Raw genomic sequence first — 24,313 nt, 5'->3', positions numbered from 1 at the left:
ATGTACCTAGAACCAGAAGCAACAGCGCCCCTCCTTCGAGGGCAAAGGCGCTACATACCAGCGGGTAGCTGATGCCCTTGCTTTCCAACTTAAAGACGCCAATCGCTACAGTACACAAGGTTTCGGCGCCTGAACCTCGCCTCTCCCCAAGCATTATCGTTAAATCGTTCCCGCCAGCGTCGCCCGTCTTTCGCTACCGACAACATCACTCTACGTTTACTGCAGCCCTATCAACTGCGACTCCGACGAGACACTGATTGTGCTATTACATCATGGGAGCCAAGGTCCCCCGCAACTTCCGTCTCCTCGAGGAGCTCGAGAAGGGCGAGAAGGGCATGGGTGCTGGTAGGTTGCGCCAGCGTGCAGTGAAGGCCTTCTGTCGACTGACCAAGACTTGAACTACAGAGGCGTGCAGCTACGGCCTGGACAACCCTGAAGACCTCCTGATGTCTGACTGGAACGGCACTATCCTTGGCCCTCCCCACGTAAGTTGGGCGCATACGTGACCGCGCCGCTGCGTACTAACACACTCTGCAGAGTGTACACGAGAACCGCATCTACTCGGTCAAGATGCACTGCAGCGATCAGTACCCCGACAAGCCGCCCACCGTTCAGTTCGTCAGCATGGTAAACCTGCCTTGCGTCAACCAGCGAAATGGTGTTGTCGACCCGTCCCAGCTGCCCTGTCTTGCCAACTGGAAGCGTGAGAACACCATGGAGACCGTCCTCATTGAACTGCGAAGATACATGGGTAGCAGTCAATGTAAGAAGCTGCCTCAGCCCCCCGAGGGCACCGAATACCAGAAACAATAAGTCTTCGGAAACAAGCGAAAGGAACTGCTTCATAGACTGAAGCAATGACTTATGACCTTGAATCATCCTGTTTTCCATCTCGACAAATGGGCAACTGAGAGTTGTGCATAACGGGCCTTGACCCAGAGAGATGCTGGCTTCAGAAGAGGAGATCTCACCGGCTGGTGTTTGTCTGGAGTCAGGTGCCGGATCTAGGAGATAACCCAAGGTACCATCGCCTGGAGGGAATGAGAGTTAGCAGTTCTGTTGAGAATACCGAGCATGATCATGACTTGACAATACTCTATCCCGAGAACGATGGTTAAGGATGTGAGCACCGATCAAGTCATATGCTGCATCGACAATAATTCCGCACGTGATGTGATTACTGCGGCGGTGCGGAACTGTTCCGCTCTTGAGATATCCGCAACCATGAAATCTTGCAACCATCCCCTTTTCGAAACCTGAGATGAAGTCTTTCAGCCATCGTTATCTTACTCAATGCCACCTAAATGGAGATCAAGTAGCTTCTTCATCCCGGCGCAGAACTCGCGCCACCGCACAGCATGTAAATCAACCTCGTGGAAAACCAATGCAGAGCTCCCGAAGCAGCACTCTCTGCAGAGCTAGCTTGTTCATTGCGTACGTAGCTAACCCAACGCAGGTCTCGCGCTCTATCGTGCCCTCCTCAATGCCTGCCCCAAAGTACCTCTTCCAGATGACCTCGCGACAGCATGGCCAGGGAAGAGGCACCCCATAGCCCATGTGATCCGACGCGCCTTCCAGAAGAACCGCGCCGACACGTCCACACGGCTCGTCTACCCAGCTCTCGAGGCGGGCTACCACATGCTCGACACACTGTCGCGGGCCACGGACGAGACGACGCCTGAGTTCGCTTCCGTCCTGACTTTCATGCGCAAGCGGCTGGCCCAGCGCGACCACGTCCTGCTACAGAAAGTGCTACACCCGCCCAACTCCAAGAACCCGGCCAAGCCGTCCTCGGCCCCGAACCCCAACACCGTCCCCTTGCTCGTGAACACCACACCCGCGCCCACGCCCCAGGACCCGAAGCCGAAGCCCACGTACGCCGCCGCGGCGCGACCGCGTCCGTCGGCCGACCTCCCCCCCGGGAAGAAGCGCAAGATACCCGTGCTGGACATGGCCAGGGAGTACCCCTTCCTGCGCCTCGGCAAGCCGCAGTCCAACATCCTGAACCGTGTGCTCACGCAGAAGAACAGGACGCGCGTCAGGAGGATGGACATGGTCCGGGACTGGAACGACGAGTACTCCAGCGGCACCGGGCTCTATGACTGCGAGGAGGAGGACGACTGGGAGGAGATCATCGTCGACCAGCTCGACAGAGAGGCCTTGGCTCCGGTTGTCAACGCTCGGAATAAGTCACAGAGGCAGGAGGCTTTGGTGGCGCTGGGTGGCCGCGAGGTGTTTCTAAGGACGCTCGAGGAGGTGGAGCTCTGGGTCAAGGAGACCACGGGCGACCGTACGAAATCGGCCTTGTCGTACAGGCAGACGCTGAACATCCACGGTGTCAGTACGGTCATGGAGATGCTCACTCAGGATCGTAACGACGCGGTCGCGAGAGCCTACGCCATGCGGCAGATCATCAAGGAGGAGAAGGCCCTGGCCAAGCAGGAGGAAGAGCAAGACAAGTTGGAGCGCAGGAAGCGGTGGGAGAAACGCATGCGTCTGGAATATGGGAAGAACTGGGAACATGTCATGGCAGAGGAGAAGAGACTAAGGGATGAAAAGCGAGCGGCGTTCCTGCGACTGCCTAAAGAGATGCGTGATGCTGAGATCTCGGAGCGGCGACGGGAAAGGAAACAAAAGATAGAAACAGGCCTAGCTGGAGCGGCGCGAGTTAAAGACCTGGCTCGAGTAGCTCCCTAGGAGAGTGCGAAGCAGAAGGTCCAACACGGCACGTTCATCCAGAATATGTGGAACAGACGGCCGATTCTGTTATCGACCAGTCAATAGCAACGATAGGGCTGCTTCTACTTCTCCATCTGTAGATTCTGTGTATTATAGTGTATCGTTGACTACGACAGGGAAACATGTGCATTGTGGCACAGCGTCACTATTTTTTGGATGCAGTATGTCTCTATAGAAGATAGGCACAAACAGTTCATGGACAGCAGTACTGGGTGGCGAATAAAGATTTGGGACTAGGGTAGCTTATAAGGAGACGCCAGTGCCTTCTACATCTCTGACATCCAAGATATGGCTCAGCAGGAGATATTCAATTATCTCTCCCAAACAGGCCTGGAGAGCTCGTCTTCCAACAGGTACAGCAACAGTCGGAAGGAGTCATCTCTCGTCAATCACCGCTTTCGAACACCAGGCACCCGACTCTCGTTCCGTGGTATCTCCCTGAGGTGGGCTGATTGAGAATTGATGATACATTCGCGATTTCCTAGATTCGGATACAAAACAACGTGCACTGTAAGATGGCTTACACACTTTATAGCTGCTGAACTGTGTACGGTAGCTATGTTATGATCGTGTTCGCCGAATACCAACCGAGATTGGATACGTAAACGATGTTGCCGAAGTAATCCATGCGGGAATCGTATCGTTCCAGCATTTGGATACTCTCGCCCTCGAATGTCGGCGAAGATGGGTCATTTCGACCCTCACATGCTCCAAGAAGGTTTCTCGACTAGCATTGAGCTGCGAGTCTAGGTCACAGGGGTACCACGTATCGGCAAAATTGACTGCCCTTTCGTGACCGACGCCCTTCGAGATAACGAGTTGCAGGAACTAGTTATCGATAAACTACAACATCCTTGGCTATTCGAGGATATGATGTTTTTCGTTGGCCGTTATACGCTACATGCTGTATGATCTCACAACGATATCCGATAGCATAGACATGGTGTAGAGAATTGGTGGCAGGGATCACTCCGTATTCAGATTAAAAAGCAGTACTGTTTGAAGCTAGCAGATGAGCAGATATGCGTCTTCTTCAGAATCTGTTTGAGAACTGCTCATCACAATTGTTGCTTCGCCAAGTATACCGTAAATTAGGAGCATCTTCTGAAAAGTGCCTTAAATATCCTGCCATCTATACAGTACAGTATATCAATCAGATCCGCGAACAACCTATCAACCGGGGTCATCCAAACTTGTCATATTGTACTCCAAGTCTTTGGCGGGTAACTACCACTTGTCTTCCATCCACAAATTAGCTGGTGAGGGGATGACAAGGTACCTCAAAGAGTGCAATGTTCTGAGTTTCTGTATCGTGTTTGTGTGAAATTATTGGTCGTGTCTTGAGGTAGCAAGGGAGCAGAGCTCTAAGAGATAACCTTGCAGAGCGTTGATTACATCCCAGCTATTGGTGTGTTGGTACTTGAGTGTCTCGAGGTTATTGCTCGCACTAACTATACAAATAACTTCGACACTCCATGGTTTTTACAGAGAATTATCTTGTAGACTGCCAATAAATAATTAGTAATGCTTCTTAGCATCATAGGCATCAGCAATAAAGCATAGCTTCTGTTTCAAAAGCACAAAAGAGAGATGTACAACTAATTTCTAGTTACAGTCTAGGCTTCAGCTAGTCCTCAAGTAATTCATGCTCAAACAACATAATATTAGTAAAGTCAAGAGTAAGACGTTCCAAAAATTAAATACTTATAAGAGCGTCGCGGATAGTATCAACTATGCTTACAGTACATCACTTCATCATATCACTCTTTTTAACAATAACAGAAAGAGTGTTTTCGGTAACTGAGTCGATACAAAACACCTGTCAATATTTTCAGCAGTTTTACTCATGCATCTCTGCTCAGCTATCAAGGTCTTTGGTGCGATCTGTAAAGTCATTATGCCACTTCCGCTACTAGACTGCCTAACGCTTGATCCTGTCAATATGTCATACCCGGAACTGTATCATCTCCAGCACCTATTAGAGATGGAACCTAGAATACGTTTCAAGAGGCTCCGTCTACCTCGAATATTCTAGATCAATAGACTTGCTCCATGGTCGAAGCGCATAGGACGAAAATGTTGGAGTGGCTGTACGTGGACAGTAAACTTTTAAGCATCTAGGTCATGATGTGGCAATATGAATGACTATAGATGGCCATAGTGTACGTGGAGCACTCCGTACACTAAGACGACGAGCTCGCGGATCACCGAACTTGGGAAGTGGTGATCACGTGACTTAGTCAGTGGGTATATACCCATTTTCTGTACACCGATATTCTCTTTTGTAGACTTAGACTTCTATATACTACTTGACAGTACCTATACTATCATTTCACGCTTAGAGCGTTACACTTGCGATCCCACGCTCATGCGAGCACCGTATTCACTATCCTATGCTCGAGTAGATTTAGGCTCTTCCTTTCAGTGCATCACACCAGACCTTCACTACAACAGTCTTCTATACCAACTGTAGAAACTGTCATACATGCTTGTTTGCTTCTGATACGAGTCGATTGTGAACCGTGATAAAGGTTCACCATTAGCTTGTGTCACATCATCACTCAGACTAGGTCATACACCGCTAGGGAAGTTGCATCCGTCGACTTCACCCCGTCGTCAAAGAAACAAACAAGCCAAAAAAAAACAAAAACCTCATTATCCAAGACTTATATCACTGGAATGACAAATCAAGTCTACGAAGAGTTTATTGTTAAGAGCCCTATTACGAGGCAGAAAAACGCAGGACAGCATATGACATGACAACGCGAATTGACATTTTGTAACGTGTAGTAACCTGGGACATGGAATGTTATTTTCGTTAACCAGTGACATGTGAATCACTCTATTAATCAAATGGCAGGTGGGTGTGCAAAGGCAATCACCCATGGACAAATTCGCATCACCCTACCCCCATTGTGGCTCCCACTGATTCAGCGAGCTTCTAATAAGGCGGACGAGGACATTACTCAGGCAAGCATACCTTTTATACTTTGAATCTCAACGAAATACATTTCCGACTGAGAACCCATTAAAAGTCACCACACATTCAACAACATGACTAGACAACTCGTTACGATCCTTGTCACAGCCATGGCAGTCATCGGCACCGTGGCAACTCTCGCAACCACCGCAACGCGCAACTTGAGAAAGCTAAGCGCAGGGCTATCTGCCGACGACATTGCCGTAGTCGAGTTCCATGGTTTCGTACCTGGCAGAGTCACTCAGCTGACGACCGAACCGGGGTGCTGCATCGAATGCAGGCCTAGCACATATACTTAACCACCAATGCAAATTCTCTCTCTGTCGCTGACTGCAACGCCTTTGCCGAGTATCTTGCCGCCCATCGAGGGTTTTGGAAAGTCTGGGCTCCAATCAACCATTCCGTCTCGGCAGCGCCGGTGCCGCCGGTGTCTGCGGCCTAGCTGTCACAGTCCCGGAGCCGCTCAGGAACGGTAAAAATGCGACCATCGGCAGCTGGGACGTTATCCCCATCATCCAGATCGCTGTCGAGGTTTTTGCCGACGCGAAGACGAAGAAGGTAGGAGCAGCTGGAGCACTCACATGTGGGGACACATGTGAATGGTCAGATCAACTGGGTAATTGACTCTAGGATATCGTAAAATCACTAAAAGTGCATGTAAACTGTCAGGCATATAAGCGGTTGGAGCAATGGATCAGCTATGCGATATGTTGTTGAAGTTGTGAATGTTGTTCTGAATTCAATCGTTCTGTAAACTGAGGTCGGTAGTTACGAAAGAGGAACGCGTCGACCGGGACATGTGAGAAGGATAGAGTCAGAAAAGGCAATGGGACGTGAGAGCTGGCGTTTCTCCATATGTTCGCGTATCCGCGCAGCCTGAAGCTATGGGAGATGGGTCAAGCTCTAAATTATAACGAAATCAGTTCAAATTTCGACAAGTTCTCGATTTATAATTTTTTTATTTTCAAAAGCAAACCCGAAGCTGCATTCAGCGATATCAGATGGAGCAAATGACGTCCCTCAAAAAGACTGACGACAAAACAGGCTTAGCAAAAGTTCAAAATTCCATCCAACATCCATGCTCATTTGCAAAAAAACCACTGGTTTGGCTCGAAGAAAGTTCATTATCTCATAATAGGCTTATGCAAGCTATTCGCAATTCATTACGAACAGCCCAGCATATCCACCTAACACAGATTCACCGCTTCATACAGAATCATTTGAACGGACAGAAAAATACAGTCAGAGATTTACTCCAAGAGCACCTCTCCGCTCTGGACCAGCTCTTCTTCTTCGGCAATCTGACACGTCACAAGCATGACGGCGGCAATCGAAGGCTTTTCCAACGTAAAAATACCTGCCGATCGTTTGTAATGCTTGATCTAAAGAGCATCGATGAATACAACAGTTACGCTTTTTACGAGGGCTCACAAAGAACTATATGTATATTTGCTCAAGGACGAAAGGCGGGGCGGGAGGACGACTTACTGTGGCTACTTGTGCACCAAATGGTATGCGCTTATATACAAGTATTTTCAAAGCATGGAAATGCGTCATTGGTGGCCAATGCGATGGAGGTACTCCTGCTTGACACTATAGCTGGTTGGTTACAGAAAGTCGGGTTGTGCGAACAAGCAGAAGCTAGCATAATCACAAAGTCTGGCGTAGGGAGCCAGCTCAGTGATAGTGTTACCCCTGGGACGCCCTTAGAGACAGCAGCGGGACTCTCGATGTTACCGCCGAGTGGTGCGGATGCTCCCAGAAACACATCAGACCCAAAATCATACTGGGCCAGGTAATGATTCTATGACTGGTATATTGCGCGGGTTAGTCGCTTTAGGTTTCACTCAGGCACATGAACGAGGACTTCCGTCTGTCCAGCCAAGCACGAAGATGGAAGTTCTCGCAACAAGACCATTAAAAATATTATATTGAAAATTGCATTAGTATTGCCTCAATAGTTTTCGTTTGCTTCCATTTTTTAACTTATATTCTAGAGTTCGTGTAAATATCTTGAATTACTACATGGAGAGAGCTGGTTTCTAAAAGCATTGTTTACAGGCAAAAACTTTGAAATCACACGAGTGGACACTCATAAATAAATCCGTATAGTATGAGCGATGCGTATGGTATTTTGATAATGTAGAAGCAGATACACGTAAAATTTTCAAAGATAAACTCGTTGTATAAGCCCGATTACTACAAACCACAGACACCTTCGTGAACGAGCCAACCTCTAGCCTCATAAACTAGTGGAAGTCTGATTACCTTTCAGCTACTATAATAAGTAGTCAATTAGTTCAGACCTCGCTGTGTACTCCCTACATACGGGGTCGCCTTGCTAAGTCGAAGACTATCTGCTGCTTGACATGACCTGAATACGACTCTACTCCTGCTACAGCTTGATTAATCCCTACCTGCGTATCTATAAGCCTTGCTGAAGGCGATCTCACTACTAGGTTTAAATGATCGTTGAAAGCCTAAAAAATCCTAAGTGCTCTGCTCATGCCACAAGTAGGAACTTCAAGGCACTAGTATTTCTCTCACCACTCTCGGCCGAGGCCGAAAACTTGCCCCTCGAAACACTTGATTCCATTCATGGAAATAAGTTACATTCGATACTTACACCAGTCATCGTTATTGCCAGATGGCAATGTTCAGAATGCAGCTGGATGTTCACTCGAGGTCGCAATAGTTGTAGGGATTGCGCAGCAAGACTCGCAGAATTTATGTCATTTGCTCAGAGCCACGGAACAGATTTTGGACAAACCAGACTAGAACGGGTATTTGCTGGGATGCTTTATGACATATACCCAAAGGGACATAAATTTCGAAGCCACTGCAAATACTCATGCAAGCAGTGATAGATACGTCACGTATGGTGATTAATTGTAGTTTGTTGATAGGGGGTGGGATGTAACGATGAGGCACAAAGCTGACCTCTATTCCACTGAAGGCTACCTAGGTTAGTGTGGTTGCTACAGGTGGATACCTGAGGTCACAGGTGAATGTCTGAGACATCCATTAAGCAGTAATGAAATGAATCGTCGCCAAGACTGGCTCCCATGATGTTACTCGAAAGGCAAGAATGTCGTCGAAAGTGAGATTGACTAATGATTGTTCATTGCATTTAGAAATGTGAAACTGCTTTACCCACAATGGCTATAGTCTCCGGACTCATGCCAAGACTTTTAAGCAGTGCGATTCATTTGATATGATCACTCTCTATAATTGTAAACACGCAATCTCCTAGAATAGCTTCTTATATGCCATTGACAGGCCGGCTTTGGCGTGTAGTTACTCAGTCAGTTCAGCTGGCAATGGAAGGACCAACTCTCAACCGAGCCTGTGAACTTGTGCCTTCATGAGCTTCATCCAATTACGAAGACCCTTTTATGCAAGGCGATGCTGTAGGTTGATGAGAGCTGCGTGTGGGTTAGGCAGTCGTAGAGAAATTTAACGCATATCGGAGTGAAGAAAGATAAGCCGAGAGAAGATGAGTCAAGCAAGAATGGGCAAATAGTATCTTGTTCGTCATAGAAACTCGTCATTTCTGGGTGGGAATTGCCACAGACCGTGCTTTCCTTTACTCTTGGTAGTAGTGGTTCATAACCCTCTTATTATGTAGACACATTAGGTAAAAGAAAAACCCCCCCAAAAAATCGGTCTTTCTTGTATGAGCGTGCCAAGCTCTATACCCGAAAACCAGATGCTGACATGCTGCAAGTTTCTGCTGTGGCGTTTGTGATTGTACGGAATACGGGTGGCGTAAGATGCGGGCCAAGAAATCCTTTGATCTCAGACGAAGCCAAATCGCAGTATTGGATAGCGGTGATAATAACGGTGGGGTTGTTTTGCAACGGTTGCGGTAACGTCACGGGATCGATATTCACATCTCTCTCTCTCCCTCTCTCCCTCTTTCTCTCTCTCTTAGCGTAGAATCCGCCAAAATCGTTATGTAAGCTCGAAGGCCCATGGTAGTAAACTCATTCGAGATCGGTGGGTAGAGCTGTGTGGCTCGCGATCGCACAAATGATAGACCTTGTCGCCTGCCGAAAAGAAACGAGCGGCCGTCTGCCACAACAATTTACAGGAGTCTGAGCCGTCTTGTCACCGTAACAGGCACTTTTGGCCAGATATTTTCGAAGTGGTGTGCAGCAGGCATTTCGACTCACTCGGCGAGACGGGAAGCGTGGTACAAGTGTATATAATCAAGAATTTGAGTTCGCCAAAGCTAGCGAAGTTGGCCATTGATCTTGAAGGGACTGGCTGCATTGGAATGCACTAGGCCCCCATTGTCATCACTTTAAAGTTGGGCCGACCGACAGGGGCAGCCATCCCATGGCGGGCTATCGCGACGAGGTTCCCGCTGTACAATACCAAGTACATACATACATTGGACAGATGACACTTTCGCTGAGGGGTACCTTTGCACCGTACAAAGATATTCCGTTAGCCTTAAATCATGTCAGAGCAACCGGTTGCTAGAAGAGCGCCGCGCCGCACAGCCTTGTCTACCATCTGCCTGCTGGAACATGAATTCAATAGTCAATAGCTTTTGCATGTAAGTAAGCATAACTTCAATAAGCATAACATCAACAGAGTTCGCTCCTTGATCTGATTTAGTCATTAGCCTGTCTCTTACCTTTTCAGCTTGTCCCCCTGTTGCAGACGCCCGCCCTACTATTTTCGGACAACACGCCAAGACACCAACGTCTGTTGCGAATCGCAGACCGCGCCGTTATGATTAGTTCCCCCGCATACAAAGCCCTATTTCAGCTGGGCACGTCGAGTCTTGGTCCAAGGCTGCCCGATCTCTGACTGATGGCTTTGCATTCTGACTGTTCGTGCACCTCAACCTCGCATTCAACTTTGGGCAATAGTTGGCATCGGCGCTTGTGGCATCATCTAACGGGCCCTTGAGGGTCAGTGATGGCCAACATGCGAAGAGACTCGAATGCGTCGAGCTCAGCGCAGCGTTTGCCTGTGAACCAGCGGCGCCATAGAGTCGCGCCGGAACAGCGAAAGCGTGTCGCAACAGCGTAAGCATCCCTAACGCGTAGAAATACATACAACGACGTGCGCCTGGAAGCACGCTGATAGGCAAATAGCTGCAATAGCTGCAATATCAGGAGAATCAAATGCTCTGGGGAGCGTCCCTGCGCGCAATGTCGTAGCACATCCAGAGACTGTGAATACCCAACGATTGTTGAGAAGGTTCAAATAGCTCGAACTGAGTTGGAAGATCTAAAAGCAAAATGCGCCCGCTTAGAAGCATGTTTGGAGCAAGTCGTGCCAGAAGAGTCTCGTCGACAAGATCTCATGGCTCAAGTTGTCTCCGGCGTACACAGTGTCGACAGCTCCGCTACCAGCACTGCTACTCCTGAGAATGGCTATGGAACGGAGGAAGACACTGAAGGTCGCCTCCTCCAAGGCCGCCTCCTCCAGGACCCCGACGGCGCCATGCGCTACCTAGGATCGACATCAGGCGCAACCTTCCTAGATCTCATCAAGGAGTTCATGCATGCCGTCTTCCCACTGGCACGGCCAGTACCAGACCATCGACCCGAGATGACATTCCTTGGTTCTCTCGGAAGCTATCAGACATGGGACTCGCGGCCACTGGCCCTGCAAGACGTTGACCCGTTGGAGCACCCTTCGAAAACAGAAATGGCCATCATGATGACTCAACTGCGATATTTTGTCCAGGACGGCAGTGGCGATTTTGTGTCTGGCGGGATCTACTACTGGAGTGATTTTGACTTGTCACTTTTCGACACCAAACCTGCCGAAAACACTACCGATCCCAATCTGCTGCGGAACCTCGCGCATTTCCATGCAGCAGTTGCTATGGCATATCAACTTAATGCATCTTCTGAAAATGCTACTGAGAGCTCGTTACGTGGGGAGATGTTCTTTGCCAAGGCCCGATGGATACTCGGAAACCCACTGGACACAACACTGAACAATGTTTTCGACATCCCCATACTATCTATGCTGAGCATTTACTTGGTCGAAAAGAATCGGAGAGACGCTGCATATATGTATGTCAGCCTCGGCATGCATATTGCGGTTATGAATGGTATACATAGGGGATGGGTACACAACGAGCAATGCAAGCGGTCATTCTGGACGCTTTACGTCCTAGACCGGTGGCTCAGTGTATTAAATGGCCGGCCACCATCTATACTTGATGAGGCCATCAAGCTATCGCTCCCCACCGAAGCACCGTAAGCATGGTATTTTTATGTTCGGCATTTCTGCGCTAATCGTTTGGTAGGGGGCTTCCGCCTGCCATGGGGTTGCGGGCCCACGTAGAACTCGCCAAGATTTCCGGGTACATCGTCTGTAATACGTACCGCATATCCCCATGGGAGCATCATATGACGAGTACCTCCGCGCGCATCGAGAACGCTCTAAACCTACTCTCCAGTTGGGTTTCGAAGCTACCAATAGAACTGCGGATGGATGGGGACCGACTGAGCACTGACAGAGCATGCTGTCAGCTCCACATGGCTTACAACCAGGTATGTAATCGGGTTCGTTGGAAGATTCCCCAGCTAATCAGGGTCAAGCTCGTGGTCCTTACCATACGACCGATATTCTTCGTTGCTGTCAAGAAAGCCGTCGCAGAACGATTCATCACCCGGCGTGCATACAACGTCGACAAGCACCCACAAATATCTCACATCAAACTGTGTATCAAAGCTGCCAGGAGGAATGTAAGACTTGGTAGATGGGTACGGGATCTAAGTACCTCTCGGAAGCTGCTGTCTCAATGTCTTCATAATCTTTTCAATGCTGCAGTCATCTTGCTACTCAACCAACTTCTGGCCGACGAACTTAATGAAGACGACGCGCTGGGTATCATATTCGTCATCGACTGCTTTGACGCCGAATCGCTTGGTGAGAGCAACTACTCGAAAGACTGTGCGCGTGTCCTTCGTGACATGAGCGCACTTCTTCAGCGTCTTCGAAATTCCAAAATGGATGAGCTGTCATGGACGGGCATGGAATCATTATCGCTAACGTCCTCGGCGCCTCACGTCCAGCCGCCACCAGCCGCCACTGCATATCATGTTGGTTTCATACTGAATCCGTCCGAGCCACAGATTAGCCCCGTTCATACACCGCCGACCAACGCGCTTATGAGCCAGCTGGCATCCTGGATGCATTATGATGAGTCGCAAATATACAACAATTTCGCCATGTGACCACGAATTCGGAAAATCGGGGTTCAACCGTTTTGGTCGTGTCAACAGGTGACTATCGTGGCCCGTGACCACAAGCACAAGTTTGAACATCTTTCCCCCCCCTTGGTGAAATTAATATTCGCTGGCGAAGAAAGAAATTCTTGGGGCGGGATGGAGGCCCGCTCAGCTGCACGATCGATGTAGACCGTCACGAGCTACTTTCTCGACCTTACGAAACGGCTGCCCGGAATTTTCACTTGTTTGGACGTCCGTCGACGGAATCATGCTTAATCAGACATCAAACAGGTCAAATAATTCTCAAATAATTTCACAGCACAACATGTTTTGGCGCTTGGTTTCCGCTCCCTCATCAGGTTCCACATACCAGTCAACAATTTTGATATACTGAGGAAGATATGGGAGGGTGCCTGCCATACTATAATTACTCGTCATCCAGGCGTCATAGAATTCTTTGGCTGTGCAGCTGTTGAAAATACTGGTGTATTTTCAAATCTGCTCGGAGCGACATTCGGGGCCAACAAAAATACCTATCAGGCAACAGTATTCGAGCTGCGAGGGCAGATTTTGAAGGAAAACAAGAGTATTTCGAGGGACGCCGTTTTTGAAGACGGCTCTGGGATGTGGATTTCTCTTTCGGTACTGGCTAGTTTGGACTGCGATCTCGAAGGACTCGGTTTGCAGGGTCCACGATGCTCTAGAAGTGATAGTGATGGTTGTTATTTCCTTTTATAGATATTCGCATTGTTGTGGGATTTCCGAGAGGCACATAGAAGCGCTAGTTGTGCGGACCTGGAAACAGCTTTGGTTGCACTCTCGGCCGATGAGCGATCGGTGTCTTGCATGAAAGAGTTGCATTCGCGGGTTATGGATAGCTGGTTCTCAGGTCCTTAAGGAGATAGTATCGTCAATGTCGGAGTGTATGCGTAGGTAGCACTCGGCTTGGAGTGCGATTCTACCTACCTTTCCAAAGATGCAACTGCTAGAAAGAGCAACAGGGGTTGTACGTGGTGTGTATATAGTAATGTAGGCTTCCCGTGCGATAAATCAGGACGAGATCTAGCTTGGGCCAGGTCGCTGTTCAATATATCGTGTACTCCACCGTGACTCCCTGAACCATTGCGGGGCCCGCCATCGTGTATGCGTACTTAGTACCCTCCAGCAGTGCTTGCAGGTACTCCGTGCTGCCATTACCCCTCCCCGTGCCCCTCCCCGGCCCTTTCTGGCCCTCTGCCCTTCTGCCCCTCTCAGGTAAGGTTAGTTAACTTATGGGGCTGGCAGGGCTGGCAGGGCTGGTAGCTGGTAGCTGGTAGCTGATGTCACCAGTGGAGCGGGAACAGCCGCACTCGAATCTAGCAACCCATTGAGCCCTCGTTGTAAAGGTAAATTATAATTAGCTACAGCGCAAAGGTAAAGTCGACTAGGTTAGCCTGTTTGTGTACCATTATCGTCAGCACCTCTGAAGCAAACTCGCAGCAATGACTCTCCCCGACGTGTTGATGCAACGAGTCGACGAATACGTCGACTCCCTCGCCCCTCAGATCCAGCCCCGCATCGCCTCCGAGATCGACACCTTCCAGCAAAGGACCATCGACGGTCTGGAGGACCAGGTCGTCGATGCCTTCCGCTCGCTGTTCAACAAGGACAAGAGCGCAAACGACGGCGGCGCAAGGGGCCTGAACGACTCACCCCCGGATGCCTACGGAGGCCAGTCCCTACCTTTCGCCGACGAGATTGCCAAGCTCACACGCAGCTTCAGCACAATCACCAACGAGGCTGGTGATGACCTGCGCGACATCTTCGACCTCACCGAAGGCCGCGGTGGTGCAGCTGGCCCTGCCGAGACGCAGTCGCGCGGGTTGAGCAGCAACAACGACGCCTTCTCTTCAGGTGCCAAGGGCTTCTTCACCGCCGCCATCGGCGCAGTACAAGATCACCTGGACAACAACAATAACAACAACAACAATAATGGGCAGGGGGGTCAGAAGTTTGAGCTCGATGGCCTCTTGGGCGTTCTCAGCAATACCGTCAAGGATGCTGCACGCAATCCGGAGGAGAAGGCCCGTCTCATCAGCCCCGAGATCAAGGAAAAGGTCGCTGCAAAGTTGAGGGAGCAGCACGCACCCATCGCTGAGCAGTTTACTCGCATCGCCCTCGATCATATCAAGCGCTGGCTGCGCGGCAACACGAGCACTCGGGATGTAGGCGACGGCGTCAAAGGGGAGATTGAGGATCAGGTCAAGGACCTTGTCAAGGGGATCGGAGGGCTCTTCGGAAACAAAAAGCAATCTGGTGAAGGTCCCTCTAGAGGGCTCGGTGATCGCGATGGTGAGGGCGACGCAAGCGGAGGCGGTGGATTTTCCAAGGTCATCAGCGACAAGCTGAGCACCGGTCTTGCCAAAGTCCACCGCGAAGTACGTCTTGAGTTCCGAAAGGTCCTAGGCGCAATCGAGAAACAGCTTTTTGAGCTTTTGCCAGACGCGTTCCAGCGCCCTCTGGAGAAGATCCTGGGCGGCAACCCCTTTGACTCCCAGCTCGACCGCGAGGCCGGGGGTCAAGCAGACCGTGGCTTCGCTGATGATATCAAGGTCAAGCTGGTCAAGAAGATCCGCGGCCTAATTCAGAAGGTACAGGAAACCCTTCGCGAAAGCATCTTGGGTCTTGTCAATGGCGGACACCGCAAGTTTGAGCGCGAGAGCTGGGTCTTTGTGCAGAACATTGTGGAGGGTAAGGTGCAGAAATATCTCCCCAAGGTCAAGATCACCGTGCCCGATGACATTGGCAATGAGAATGTTAGCGTGGGCGCGCCAACAACCGCTTCGCAACTCGGTAGTGGAAATCAGCCTCAAGCCCCCGCTCAAGGCAACTATGCGCCTCCCCCATCGCAGGACCAGTATGGTGGGCAGTCATCTCATCAACAATCATACAACCCTCCTCCTCCGCCGCACAACCAGGAGTATCGACCTGAGCAGCAACTTCATGAAGACCGGCCACAACAATACCAGCCTCAACAAGAGTACCGGCCGGACCAATATCAGGCACCTCACCAGAACCAACCTAATCAGTACGATTCAAACCAGCAACATGGCTATGGCCAGAACCAGAACTACGGCGAAAACCCGAACTACGGACATAATCAGGGGTATGGCCAGAACCAGGGCTACAACGGAAACCAACGATACTGAGACTGACTGCGGAGGGATACAAAAGCGCACATAGTCTAGGATGAAACCAGACTACAAACGACACAGGCCTGGCGTGTCATCAAACACTAGCAGGTAGCATCAAGTCGATGGTCTATGATATGGGAAGCATTCTTAGGTCAGGATGGTCCAGTAAGACCTTTCCCCGTGACACGCCCCCCTCAGTGCCTCCCGTGTTGTCGTCCAGCTGAAGTTGTAGTGAGCTGAACATAGTGAAAGAAATTAGTGCGTCTCGCCCAAGTAGACTAGGTTAGTAGGTGGATCGCATCCAGTCCCATTCGTAAGCGGGTTCGTGAGGTAAAATTGGTGTCCAGAGCAAAGCAAAAGGGAAGGTTCACAATGGAAAAGGTACGAAACAAATTCGTAGAGGGATGGTCACGGCCAAGGCTGAGTGCCGAGCAAGAGAAGTGTCCGCGAATAGGCTCCCAGTATTAATCTCTCTGGCAATGACTTGCATCAAATGAACATCATTACAACCCCTCAAAAAATCTGTTTGTCTCTTGTCCAATCCAGTCCGATTTGTTATGGATCTCATTTGTAGACCAGAGACCTTCATCAGTGATGTATGCGTCAATCAGAGTTGCAGGTACCCATTCGAAATAGACGTTCCTCACCACCACTCCGGATTGCTTCGTATCGTCATGCGTCTTCAGGAAGTAGTCTTTGACTGTTTCGGTCCCCTTAACTCCTTGTTCCCAGCCTCGCGAGAGCTCTGCGGGGTCGTTCTCCTCCACAACGTGTTCTGCAACTGTCCCAGGTCCGGCGATCTTCTCGACTTCACTGAGAACGACCACCCTCGCGTTTGGTGACACGTGACGTGTACTCAAGACAGCAGGCAAAGTCCCGGTCTTGTTGCTCACATCTCCCGTAGAGCTGATGCGGTCCGCACCGAAGAGGATGAGATCTACGCCCTCTGCCGCGATAGCGGCAGACGCATCGGAATACAGCGATATGTTGACTTTCTGGTTGTGTGCCGCTTCCTGAAGTAGCTTCGACGCCAATGTTACGCCTTCAAACAGCGGTCTTGACTCTAGAATGCGGAGGTCCACCGTCAGGTTCAGCGCAGCTGCCGCTTCGAGGATAGAGCATGAGATGGTCGAGCTCGATGATAGTGTCAGGACTGACAGAACCTTATCGGCGCCGGAACATTTTGGCATGTTTGATCTGACGTAAGAGATAAAGGAATCACGGATGCGCTCGACGGCCGAGTCTCGCTGCGAGAGGAACGTGTCGATCGATGCGACAATGTGTTGCTTCAACTCTTCGTCGATCGTTCGTCTCTCATTTATCACAGCCTCAATCCGGTCGAGAACAGTTACCATCGAAGTAATGATGGCAGCACCCATACTCTCGCGGCCGTTATAGCAGAGATGCCATGCCGTCATGCGGACGTATGACCACCAAGCACCGTTCCCCATCTCTGGTGTGTCCAGCTCCGCGATCACATCCCGTAGAGTGCCCACCGCTTTGGATGCCAGCTGTCGGGCACCGCTTTCATGGTCGTTTCGCAGACTCTCGAGGCCGCTCGTCAGGGCTGCTCCGGCCTTTGCACCCAAATCGCACTCGGGCCATACCCTGCGCAGACTATCGAGAAGTCTTGGCACCCCACCAAACTCTTCCGACTCGTTGACCTCGAGTGGATCGTGCCATTCCCATCCGTCATGCTCCCAGTCTATAAAAATACCGGCCTCGCCTTTGCCGCCCTCGTCTACGGATTTCAGGCGGAATGCGAAAGGATTGATGGTCCATTCGCGACTGATATCGTCGTCCGTGAACGAGTACGGCTTGCCTTTCCGCAACAGCTCAATCGATGTCAAGTCAAGAGTAGTTTCTTCCTTAATCTCCCTCAGTGCGGTAGCGAGGGGGTTCGCATCATCATCTTCTACGCTGCCCGAGACGGGCGCTAGCTTGTGCCTGCCTATGATTGAGTATTTGGATCAATCAGACCTTGCGCCAAGTGATCTCTTACTGATAAGTGCGGACCTTGCCGCTTCGTCTGAACAGAGCAACCTCAACTTTCTTTGAATTGTTGTCTTCGAGAAATCTAAATAGGAACGTGCCGGCAACAGCGCGCTTCTTCAACGGCTTGACTGTCGTCATGGCTCGTGTATATGCGATTCTGCTGGCTAAGTTTGAACTGGCAATACTGCTTCGATATGTCGATTGGATTCTCCTGGAAGAAGCCGGGATGGCTTGCCGAATGCGCGCTCCATGATACATCCGGAGTACGACGATGTTCGTTTTTAGAGGGGATATGCTGGGTGGGAGTAGTACATTCACGGTGATGCAATCAGCCCGAAACGGTTCTTAGCAGGCAGGGATTCGTTATGGAAGCATGCCTTTATAGGGGCTCCAGTACAGAAAACAAGATATGCAATAACTGTGCTTAAGACACACCGTATGCGGACTGTTCTTGGTAAACAGATATTTATCACGCGAGTATATGCATCATTGCCGAGTAAGCCTTCGAAGTGTTAAAGGATGCTGGTGTGTTTTCTCGAGCACGCTACCAATTAATATCGTAAAGAAATGTCATACCATGAACGTCGAGCCATCTCGCATGACCAAGACTTGCTTGTATCAGCGGTGCTTCTAGACGTAGTTGCAAAATTTAGCGGAATACTTGAGATGGACTTCTGATGCCAGTAAGCATCCCTCTGGGAGGTGCTGGAGGCGTTGAACATACCACCATACACTGGCTAACAAAATAACGTTGGGCTGCTTAAATAAAAATTTGAAGGTGTTTGTAAAACTCTCCTTCGCCCACGCTCGAGGTCTGAGGATTGCGTATCAGCGTATGCAGTATCAGGGTAGGATAGAGACTTGAAGCATCTAGGATTCCGGATAGGAATCCAAGGGACCGAAGGGAAATGTGATTGTTCTAGTAAGTCAAGGCAGGCCCTTAGCCGCATCATCACCAATACAACTATCTGTTCACTATCAAATCGGGTGTAACGTATTCGCAGCTCTGTTGGAAGAGTGCAAGATGCCTCCCACATGGATATGCTTAACTCAATAACATCACATGGGCCGAGTGGTTGCATGTTTTGCGGATCAAGGTCATCCATTGGTGGTGCTTACCCTAAACAACTACCTATTGTAATATTTGCAGAACGAACCATTTTGTCAAAACTGGCTGCCAACAATCGAGATCCTATTAAATTGGCTAGCACTAGCTAACCTAGATTGGCCCATATTACTTGGTTTGTTAGTAGTACTGGTATTAACTCAAAAAGTGGACGACAATTCCCTAAATCGAATGAGAATGGTCGAATATGACCCAATAGGGGTCGTGTCACAACTGTGCCACGAGGGAAACACATTACCAACGACATAGCTGACAATGTCAGAGGGATCAATATCTGCATAGCGAGCATACCGACCTTTGCCAGGAGGAGTGTCGATCAGAGATCTCAAGTGTGGCAATCGGAGTAGGATCAGTGAATAAATACTGGCGGTGTCAGCAGTTTCTGGCATAAAACCACCACAACACGTCCTCAACTCTACTTCATGATCTACTGACTAAAGTGTGTTATCCGCCTTGAACAGAGCCGAGAATATACAATTATTTAGTACCTACCATCCATCCTACGCTCAGGTATCTCACTGATCCTAGCCAGCTTGCTTAACCCCTATGCTCTAGCCGTCCTGCTCCGAGGCCCGCAAATGGCTTGTCAGCCGAGATGTCGACGGCGTGCGCAGGCAAGATCTGCTCATTCCAGATACCATGGTCGATTGGCCCTGTCAGCGACAAGTCGATCTGCACTTTGACCCCTCTATGAGAGAGGAGTCGTGCAAATGGCTGGAATCGTTTGATGCTCTGCAGTCCAAGACACTGAAGGCCTTCAACAAAGGGAAGTTCGACCTATTGGCTGCTCTGGCTCACAGCGAAGTCCCTGATGGCAGGTATTCCATAAGATCTCGACGTCGACTAAGAACTATTGCGTAATCAAACTTGCTCCATTTATCCATTGACATCCAAAACTTCATCTTCATCATAGAGGTGTACGCAGAACAACCTTTAGAGCTCCATTTTACACGAACGAATGAACAGTTGCGTCGATGCAAGTGCCCATCCGGATAAGGCTAGACCAGCTGATGAAATAGCATTGGAGCGAATCAATCAGTGGTCAGTTTCAAGTCATATTGACGTATTGACACTCTGCTCCAGTTTGGCTGACAAATCCGCCAGCCTGTTCTCACGCGACGGAGATCTCTCGACCTCGCAAGGGCTGAAACATCCTGTAGAATCTAGATTGATTACCTATTCTTCATGGCGAACGAGGCAGATGATCGCGACAACGGATCTCGTACACTGTTAACGAGTACATCGTCAAGCACAGGCGGTTCAATGGCGCTTTTCCCGGCTTCGCCGTAGATTCTCTGCATGTGTCTATTCCGGGCCGCGTCTGGAACCATGCCGATGTTGTGACACTGAGGAGCCATGCCGCAGATCTACTCATGATCAATGTTAGCCTCGGCAGAAGACATCCATGTCGTACGTGGCCATCCGGTAACATGTAACACAGGATATCGCCTCGTGGAGCAAGTAGCAGGCTTCTTGCACCGACTCCTATAACCTCTTGGCGATCCTACAAAAAGAGGAGAGCCTAGACCTAGATAGCGCCTTAAGCTAGGCCGTCAGATTACACGAGGTTGCTAAGACAGCGCTTGTTCGACGGCATCAAAGCAGTGCCTTCCATGGGCAAGCCTATCAATAGTGACTTGCACACGTATCTGCGGCATCTCGCTACCGGGCCGTACTCAATGGTCTGTTCGACTAATGAATGCGGAATGTATTATGGGGAGGCAGGCCTAGACCCAGTGATTCGGGTTTTTTCCACTGCTACTGAGTGCATGCAGGAAGTGCGTCTCGGAGAAAATATTAAGGGTTTTGATATGAGTGCAGCGCTTCGCGCTAAATGGTGAGTATAATAACAGTTTCGCAAACATTCTTGAACACGTGTTTGAATACATGCGCTACTAGTCCAAATCAGCCAGTGGTAGGGCCTGAACGGGATATCAGAAATCAGTAGAATGAAATTGCACTAGCAGTATCGGAACTCAATAAGAATACTAAGTGGCGCCCCTTATTCGTGCAGAAGAAGGTTTAGGGTCTCAAGAGGACAAGCCGTGCCACGCTCATAATACAAATATCTTAGCGTCAATGGTTTCGAGGCTTAATTGGATGCTTGATGCTTGAAATCAAAACAGTGTTATAATCACGAGTTGAAAACTTTTGTTGTACTAGGTGACCGGTCCTTCTAGATAAATGTGATCAGACAACAAAGCAGTTGGGAAACTTCGATAAAACTGCATCAGCACAATAGCTGGCTTATATTTGAGCTTAACAAGTCTAAGACATGTATGTTGTGATGCATGACTGGTCAACCTTGTCCCAAACTTAGTTGGCTTAGTGGCAACAGTGTCAATGAAGAGGCCGCAAGTCTCCACCATGAGGTGAAATACCACATAGTCACGGTAAAGATAGCGATCAACAGTATTAACCTAGGCTTTTTACTAGGAGCAAATGCTGCAGAGTACGTCGCCTAAGGAAGTCTTCCTTAATCCTATCGATGCCATTCTAGTTTGCAATAATAGGCTATCGTCCTATATCATAGAGAGAATGGCTAGGGTTTTGTGTTTGATTGTTTAAAAAAGATTTGAAGCAATGAATTGAGATTTATTATAACAATTCTCTCATTACGGTCTCTCAGAAAGAAGTATTATAGAGGTCTTTAAAAAAAAGTATCAACTATTATATTATGATATTCAAAGAAAATAACTGCACTCCTCGAATTTTAAAGATAGGTCTTAATTTAGTCTTGACTTTGCAAACTTTTTGGCAATGTCGTCCTTCGGAAAGAAGATCATTTTCGAGGAAATAAGGACGGCCTGCGCAGGGCAAATAAGCCAGACCTAGGCCACTTCATCTTCTCCTAAAAGTCATTATTGTGTAGTTCTATTGTATAAGGCACTAAGGAGTATTATGAAACGGTTAACCCGGTTTATTTCGCTTTGCCCTAGACGGAGACAAAATTAGCTCCTATGATGATGTTGTCTCACTTGCGATACTTTCGCGGCAGTCCTTGTGTAATTTCCGACTCTCCTTTTATCGTCATCATCTACACGCGTGAGTATCTTCTCCAACAACACGAACAAAATACTGTTATACTGCAATCACATACAATAAAACTCAGGCAAGCAACAATTTGCAACAACATGAATGTTCCACATTTTAAATTCCTTGATGAGTACTAACAGGAATGCAGAATACACATAGCATCATTATCACCATGTCGAAACTATCGTTTCTCCCTCTCTTACTTGTTTTGTCAGCCATAGCCTCGGCTCGCCCAAATAAGCCGACTGGCCCGGCAGCCGTAACAACAGCAACAGCAACGATCGCCTACAGAATGTGCGGTGGTCTCGTCTCAACGCCTACTCCTTGTCCTGACAATTACACATGTATGGATGATCCCCGTGTTGATGGCTGCGGCATGGCTTGCGACATGCCAGGTATCTGCGTGCCAAATGATGCCGCAAGCTGCGGAGGTATCGTTGGCAAGCAGTGCGACCAATGCACAGGACTGCAGTGTTACGACTATCCCGGCGATAGTTGTGATCCGAGCAACAGGGGCTTTGACTGCATCGGAATCTGCCTGTAATGGTCACTCATTTGAGTGTAGAGTTCACGTACTGAGAGCGGATGATATCACAGCGATATCCCTGGTTAGAACTCTCACAGGCCATACGCAGTCTTTTAAATTTATCTCAACTATAGGGGGAAAATGGTTCAGTGCCTAGCAATTTGCTCGTTGGAGGTCAATCCGGGAAACTGGAGGCCTAGAATTATAATGCAGGAAACATAGATCGTTTGTACATTCTTCGTCAGATCCAGGGCTAAGATGAATCTAAACATTGTGTATTATCATTTCCAAGCAACTAAAAAGCAAATTTTGTTTTGTCTTGTTTTTTTGTCACATTCGTTTGTTGCTGCTCTTTTCAACCAACCCTTCGTGGGGCAGCCTATAAACTCTTCTTGGGGCGGCCAGCTAATGTTATAGCATCTTTACTCGGCCGTAAGTACAACTCTCCAGTATTCATTCCAAAAGAATAATTTCACCATCGATACTTGACACCTGTAGGTAGTAATGGGTGTCTCCGAGGAGCAAGCCATTGGATGGGAGGGCCACAGCGGCACCAGCATGCATCGCCTGTCTGAATTCAACAAAGGGCTGCAGTTTGTTTTCCCACTCGGCATCTTCGACGCTCTGTTTTGGTTCGGACAATCACAAGAGCTTGCCACCATTTAAAGCAAATCTCTGTGCGACGTAAGCTTTGGATTTTCGAGACATGACTGCTTCGCCATGTGCCGTCATCACTCCCAATACAGTATCTTTCCGAAACATCAGACAAACCATTGGTTCATAGATGGAAGCGATACTAGCGTCTTCAACGACTTTCTCGCGGACATCCCGCATACTATCTGGAGCCGACGGATTGGTGACATACAAACACTGTCACTAGATCAACGTCACCTTAGCTTCGAGAACTGTTACTCCAACGAAAACCATGGTAGATAGGCAATCTGGGTTATCTTCGACCTGCTAAGTGGTTGGCAAGTTCGTCCGCCCAAGGTAATTAAGATTAGCGGTTGGGAGGATGAGAAGGAGAAGAGCGCAATTGAGAAGCTTTTCCAAGAGGCTGAGAAGAACGGCGATACCATAACCCTACAGTTCGAGGGTTTCTCAAATAACTCGTCTAGTAGTAGATTTAACCCTTTTCATTATTTGTTGTATTAGTTCTACTCTAAACAACGTTGTTAGTTGTGAAGATTGATGGGAAGTTGAACTTGTACCAGGGCACAACGACATCTTCTGAGTCAAGGGATCTCGCGAATGGTGCTACAGCTGCAAAGGCAGACCTAGCAAACTAGAAACACAAAAGTCCATATAATTGCATGAGTTTCCATTTCCATAAGAGACTATAATACCGAGTCATATCCCACATTATACAATCGTTTTCTACTAGATTTATTTTTAGTTCACTTATTAATCTAGTGATTTTCGAGGTCATTCCACATTATATCAGTGTGCGTCTATTGCTTCTTATAGTGCTTTTTAACGAAGAGTCTATCCAGAAAAATACGATATATCCAGTTTTTACGTTGAGTTGTC

General features: G+C 48.8%; 8 protein-coding genes across 8 annotated transcripts; 7 read left to right on the top strand and 1 right to left on the bottom strand.

Annotated features, from left to right (window-relative positions):
* The first annotated feature begins 151 nt into the window (after window positions 1–151).
* Window positions 152–1,248, top strand: BKA67DRAFT_396444 (ubiquitin-conjugating enzyme). The gene is made up of 3 exons (XM_046096650.1): window positions 152–345; window positions 406–485; window positions 538–1,248. The coding sequence occupies exons 1-3, from the start codon at window positions 273–275 to the stop codon at window positions 811–813; spliced, it is 429 nt and encodes a 142-aa protein (XP_045954224.1). The 5' UTR covers window positions 152–272; the 3' UTR covers window positions 814–1,248.
* A 1-nt stretch (window position 1,249) lies between these two features.
* BKA67DRAFT_396445 (uncharacterized protein) lies at window positions 1,250–2,862 on the top strand. The gene is made up of 2 exons (XM_046096651.1): window positions 1,250–1,360; window positions 1,457–2,862. Exons 1-2 carry the CDS (start codon window positions 1,294–1,296, stop codon window positions 2,695–2,697), a joined length of 1,308 nt encoding a protein of 435 aa, XP_045954223.1. The 5' UTR covers window positions 1,250–1,293; the 3' UTR covers window positions 2,698–2,862.
* A 2,931-nt stretch (window positions 2,863–5,793) lies between these two features.
* Window positions 5,794–7,765, top strand: BKA67DRAFT_649424 (uncharacterized protein; the record flags this gene model as incomplete). Its single annotated transcript, XM_046106012.1, has 6 exons — window positions 5,794–5,981; window positions 6,088–6,277; window positions 6,488–6,552; window positions 6,858–7,230; window positions 7,333–7,514; window positions 7,717–7,765. The coding sequence occupies 6 exons, from the start codon at window positions 5,794–5,796 to the stop codon at window positions 7,763–7,765; spliced, it is 1,047 nt and encodes a 348-aa protein (XP_045954222.1).
* A 2,886-nt stretch (window positions 7,766–10,651) lies between these two features.
* On the top strand, window positions 10,652–12,933 carry BKA67DRAFT_594654 (uncharacterized protein; the record flags this gene model as incomplete). The annotated part of the gene is made up of 4 exons (XM_046105068.1): window positions 10,652–10,761; window positions 10,831–11,949; window positions 12,000–12,246; window positions 12,295–12,933. The coding sequence occupies 4 exons, from the start codon at window positions 10,652–10,654 to the stop codon at window positions 12,931–12,933; spliced, it is 2,115 nt and encodes a 704-aa protein (XP_045954221.1).
* A 1,475-nt stretch (window positions 12,934–14,408) lies between these two features.
* Window positions 14,409–16,115, top strand: BKA67DRAFT_523953 (uncharacterized protein; the record flags this gene model as incomplete). Its single annotated transcript, XM_046098522.1, has 1 exon — window positions 14,409–16,115. The coding sequence occupies one exon, from the start codon at window positions 14,409–14,411 to the stop codon at window positions 16,113–16,115; it is 1,707 nt and encodes a 568-aa protein (XP_045954220.1).
* Window positions 16,116–16,603: 488 nt separating this feature from the next.
* BKA67DRAFT_662475 (translation initiation factor eIF-2B subunit family protein) lies at window positions 16,604–18,233 on the bottom strand (the record flags this gene model as incomplete). The annotated part of the gene is made up of 2 exons (XM_046108009.1): window positions 16,604–18,047; window positions 18,103–18,233. 2 exons carry the CDS (start codon window positions 18,231–18,233, stop codon window positions 16,604–16,606), a joined length of 1,575 nt encoding a protein of 524 aa, XP_045954219.1.
* A 1,236-nt stretch (window positions 18,234–19,469) lies between these two features.
* On the top strand, window positions 19,470–20,128 carry BKA67DRAFT_578350 (uncharacterized protein). Its single transcript, XM_046103689.1, has one exon. It carries the CDS (start codon window positions 19,861–19,863, stop codon window positions 20,080–20,082), a length of 222 nt encoding a protein of 73 aa, XP_045954218.1. The 5' UTR covers window positions 19,470–19,860; the 3' UTR covers window positions 20,083–20,128.
* A 2,149-nt stretch (window positions 20,129–22,277) lies between these two features.
* Window positions 22,278–22,968, top strand: BKA67DRAFT_396363 (uncharacterized protein). Its single transcript, XM_046096649.1, has 2 exons — window positions 22,278–22,333; window positions 22,406–22,968. Exon 2 carries the CDS (start codon window positions 22,430–22,432, stop codon window positions 22,799–22,801), a length of 372 nt encoding a protein of 123 aa, XP_045954217.1. The 5' UTR covers window positions 22,278–22,333; window positions 22,406–22,429; the 3' UTR covers window positions 22,802–22,968.
* The last annotated feature ends 1,345 nt before the right edge of the window (window positions 22,969–24,313 follow it).

Source organism: Truncatella angustata, assembly GCF_020726525.1.
Source record: "Truncatella angustata strain MPI-SDFR-AT-0073 chromosome Unknown BKA67scaffold_8, whole genome shotgun sequence".
Taxonomy (NCBI): Eukaryota; Fungi; Ascomycota; class Sordariomycetes; order Amphisphaeriales; family Sporocadaceae; genus Truncatella; species Truncatella angustata.
The sequence above is the reverse complement of the archived record's forward strand: the minus strand, read 5'-3'. Positions and strand labels throughout refer to the sequence as shown.

Bases quoted from the DNA above. Each gene is read 5' to 3' on its own strand.
- BKA67DRAFT_396444 (XM_046096650.1), top strand. From the start codon at position 273: ATGGGAGCCAAGGTCCCCCGCAACTTCCGTCTCCTCGAGGAGCTCGAG. The intron at 346-405 runs GTAGGTTGCGCC...CTTGAACTACAG, and splicing joins CGAGAAGGGCATGGGTGCTG to AGGCGTGCAGCTACGGCCTG. The intron at 486-537 runs GTAAGTTGGGCG...CACACTCTGCAG, and splicing joins CTATCCTTGGCCCTCCCCAC to AGTGTACACGAGAACCGCAT.
- BKA67DRAFT_578350 (XM_046103689.1), top strand. From the start codon at position 19,861: ATGGTCGATTGGCCCTGTCAGCGACAAGTCGATCTGCACTTTGACCCC.
- BKA67DRAFT_396445 (XM_046096651.1), top strand. From the start codon at position 1,294: ATGCCACCTAAATGGAGATCAAGTAGCTTCTTCATCCCGGCGCAGAAC. The intron at 1,361-1,456 runs GTAAATCAACCT...AACCCAACGCAG, and splicing joins CTCGCGCCACCGCACAGCAT to GTCTCGCGCTCTATCGTGCC.
- BKA67DRAFT_396363 (XM_046096649.1), top strand. From the start codon at position 22,430: ATGTCGAAACTATCGTTTCTCCCTCTCTTACTTGTTTTGTCAGCCATA.